Raw genomic sequence first — 3,840 nt, 5'->3', positions numbered from 1 at the left:
TAACATCATCTAGGACCACATTTTAATCCAAGAATCATGTTTGTATATGTGCATGCATGACCTCTTTTATGCCTTGAGGGTGTACCCTCTTATGCCTAGGAATGAGCCTTGGTGCATATGCCTCTTGGGAGTCACCTTAGCTGCCATTTTAGGAGGGTTTGGAGTCCTATCTTGGTCTGCAAAATTCTGTTTTTACTTGTTTTAATCATGCCATGAGAGGTCATGTTGGTGGGGGTAAGTTGTCTCCTTTTTGTGCCTTAATCTTGGGACCATAACTTTGCTTGTTAACATGAGATGTTGCCCATCATTTTGAGCATTTTTTGGTGCTGTTTTGGGGTGGACTAAGGTCTGTCCCTTTATGGTTCAAGGTCCCCATTGCATGCTTGCTTCATGTTTGTTGTATGGTTGTTCCATTAAGCCTCGTAGCATGTGAATCCCATTCCCAATTTGGTCCATATTTGCATCATATTTGCATCTTGTATGCTTGGCATTATACATTTGTCATGTTGGTTGCATAATGCTTGTTGTGCTTTGCATCTTGGTATCATGTTGCATGTTGAGCCATGTTTGCATAACATGCATTACATTCACTTGGTTTGGGGTGTCAAACCAAGTGTGGGAATCAAGGAACATTCATACTTCAAGTGATGTAATGTGCCTCGATTCCCGGTCATCGGGGCCTTTGACTCCAACTTGATAAGGCTTCGGATCCCATTTTGTTTGTTGCATGCATCCTTACATCAAATGGCAAATTTGATTCTTTGAGCCACCATGCACCATTGATGGCTCGAGGATCGAAGATCGAAGGTCATGCTTCTTTGAGTTCAAAACATGATAGGAAGCATAACCATGCTCATATGTACCTGAAAACCCCATGCCATGCACTGTCTGTTCCCTGTTTGCTGTCAAATTGTCTTCTGCAGGAAGTTTCTGCCGACCGGCAGAATTTTGTGCCGACCGGCAATCTCTGGAGTGCCGATGAATCCAATAAATGCCGGTGGAAATTTCGAAGTGCCGGTGGGAATTCTGTCTGGCCGGTGGTGCTCTGCAGCATGTGAGGAACCTGCTCCAGGACTTTGGTAATTTTCAGAGAGACAAGGCAGTACAAACAGAGGTGGCAGGAGTACGGTACGGGTTTTTCGGGCAAGTCAAGTTCCGAGCATGCATCATCTGCGCATCCCGAGGCAGAGGCTGCGGCCACCCTCTTCTTTCTTTTGCATCTTTTCTTTTAATTAATTAGAATTTTTGTAATAATTTTGTTTGTTTATTATTTGGGACTGTAATATTTTATTTGTTTATTATTTTTGGGACTGTAATATTCATTTGGACCCTCTGAGTGAGGGTAAATATGTAATAAGTGTGGGTGAGTGTGTGTATGTCTTCCAATCCCCATTTCTTTCTTCCCTTTTATTTACCTGCTTATGATGGTAGATTAGGGCATTTTTTAAAATTAGCATACCTTATGCTATGCATGCGTGCATCCATGCATTTGTATTGCATACATTAGGCTCGGCACATCACGCTAACTGCATTTGTACTTCAAAAGTCTAAACCGAATATGTGATAATTGTGCATTTTCACATGCCATGTTTAGGGCTAGCTGAGCCTCCTTAGATTGCATTTTGCATGTGATGCATTAGCCATTTTTAACATGAACTAGGACATGCATGTTTGCTAACTAGTTTACTGTTTTGGCACGGAGTACGATGTAAGTATTTCCGCTTTAGCATATCGCATGAGTGTGAATGTTGCCATGACAGCATGCTTAACATGTGGCTAGATGCTTATGTGTTATAAACTGCTTGGATGCCTGTGAGTGAAGGTTGGATTGTTTGAGTTGGAAGAACTCATTGAAATTCGTGTTTTAGCCTACTTGCGAGTAGCAAATCCAAAACATTTTCCAAAACAAACGGATATGCAATGCTTACTTCCAAATTAGGCAATCTAGTCTATACTTGTTTGCTGTGCGCATAACATAGTAATTCTAGGCTAATAATTGGTTTAAGAACACATAAAGTTTTCAAAAACGAATATCACGGTTAGTAGAGGCCGGTCTTCAGACCGGGCGAAAGGGGGTGCTCATAGCTGACCTTCCCCGATCGTACCCAAGCTCCCGAGCCGAGACAACTCCGGTGATGACGGACATGTGGCCTTCGGCACCGAGTCAGGGTTTCCTAAATTTCCCCATTTTAAAAATATTTAGGTGGCGACTCTGTATCTGGCAAAGCAGTCCATGTTTGGCACTACTTTTTCAAAAATCTGTTTCTCAAAACGATTTGCCAGATTTGGACTCTTAGGTTCAGATTAAGAACCGCGACACGAATCGCGAGTCCGAACTGTAGTAGCGGCGTCCCCCTCGCGAGCTTGTTACAGGGGCTAGTTGGTCAGCACTGCCCGTGACGATGACATGGCGAGGGGGAGGTGGGGTGACTTACCAGATCCCCATTGCTCCCCCTTCGGCGGACCACGAGCTAGTCGGGTTTTATGGCTTACCTCCGGTATGTACTACTGCATTTTGCATTCTACACAGTCATTTCATTTCATTTCGTTTGATGTTCTGCGTAATACTGATGCTTCTAACGCTTTTGCAGGCCTCTTCTGAGTACACTCGCCAGTCCCTAGAGCTGACCGCCTCCGTGATGGGAATGCTCCAGCAGAGCCTCGACCTTCTGGCGATTTACAGCATTCCGGTATGTTTCTCTGACTGCGGTCTCAAACCATACATAAACTGTTTCTCATATCTGATGCACAACACCACACTGGATACACTTCCCTCACGTCATCTGACATACTGTAGCCCACAAACTGTTCACAGCACTACTCGCGGCATTCACACACTGTACTCATACCTTGCATCCTGCACTGACATACTGCCTACAGTATTCACACACTGTACTCATACCTTGCATCCTGCACTGGCATATTGCCTACAGTATTCACACACTGTACTCATACATTGCATTCTGGACTGATAAACTGCTCACAGTATACTGATGCATTTGCCTTTCGTACTTTTCAGCCTCCCTTCCAGATCCCTTCTGTGGGAGGTGCTCCAGCTGGACCTTCTGTTCGTACCGGAGGAGATGGCAGAGTATACCCCCGCACCAAGGTGGGGTGCACCCATGTTGGGAGTAGCTCACGGGCACCCGTCCCTGATGATGATGATGAGTCCGAGGTTGAGGCAGAGGCGGAGGCAGAGTCGTCCAAGGAGGAGACCGGAGACGGCTCGGGCTCAAACTCAAATGACGATGCTGATGACGATGCTCCTGGACCTCCGTCCAGGAAGAGGACTAGGACGGATCCCTAGACCCGAGGCCTTTTGACATTGATCCAGATTTTTGCTGTTTTTCTTTTTCTTTTTCTTTTTTACTTTTTGCTGGTAGCTAGAGTACCTTGTACTGCCGTAGGCAGGTTTTCTTTTGTTTTCTCCAAAACTTTGTACTTGAAAAAGATGATGAGACGAAACAAAACTTTTTATCTGAAAAAGTGTTATATTTGTACATTTCATACATTGCATCGCATTGCATCATATTACACCTCAATGCAAATGAGATTGATCTTTTGTCTGAAAAATTGAACACTTATATTGTAATAATTAGATAACGAACCAGCCAACAGCGAAATAACCCATACAAACCACTACTCAGTCCGAACACTCGGCCCATATTCTATTGGGGATTAATCTGCATAGAGTCCATAACACAGCGCTTGGTTCATTTTGCACACAGCGGATCCTGAACAAACAGCCCAAATCTGACAAGACGGACCATGAAGGTTGAATCTGCTGAAGTTGAAGCACACTCAGATGCGATCTGAAACCCAAAAGCTTCAAAGAGGCCC

General features: G+C 44.4%; 1 protein-coding gene across 1 annotated transcript; it reads left to right on the top strand.

The window, feature by feature from the left end:
• Nucleotides 1-2,595: 2,595 nt before the first annotated feature.
• Nucleotides 2,596-3,409, top strand: LOC145819718 (uncharacterized). The gene is made up of 2 exons (XM_082913611.1): nt 2,596-2,690; nt 3,020-3,409. The coding sequence occupies exons 1-2, from the start codon at nt 2,640-2,642 to the stop codon at nt 3,305-3,307; spliced, it is 339 nt and encodes a 112-aa protein (XP_082769737.1). The 5' UTR covers nt 2,596-2,639; the 3' UTR covers nt 3,308-3,409.
• The last annotated feature ends 431 nt before the right edge of the window (nt 3,410-3,840 follow it).

Source organism: Camellia sinensis, chromosome 2 (assembly GCF_055761805.1).
Source record: "Camellia sinensis isolate YWXY chromosome 2, ASM5576180v1, whole genome shotgun sequence".
Classification (NCBI taxonomy): domain Eukaryota; kingdom Viridiplantae; phylum Streptophyta; class Magnoliopsida; order Ericales; family Theaceae; genus Camellia; species Camellia sinensis.
Note: the sequence above shows the minus strand (reverse complement) of the source record. Positions and strands in the feature narration are given on the sequence as shown.

Bases quoted from the DNA above. Each gene is read 5' to 3' on its own strand.
- LOC145819718 (XM_082913611.1), top strand. From the start codon at position 2,640: ATGGGAATGCTCCAGCAGAGCCTCGACCTTCTGGCGATTTACAGCATT. The intron at 2,691-3,019 runs GTATGTTTCTCT...CGTACTTTTCAG, and splicing joins TGGCGATTTACAGCATTCCG to CCTCCCTTCCAGATCCCTTC.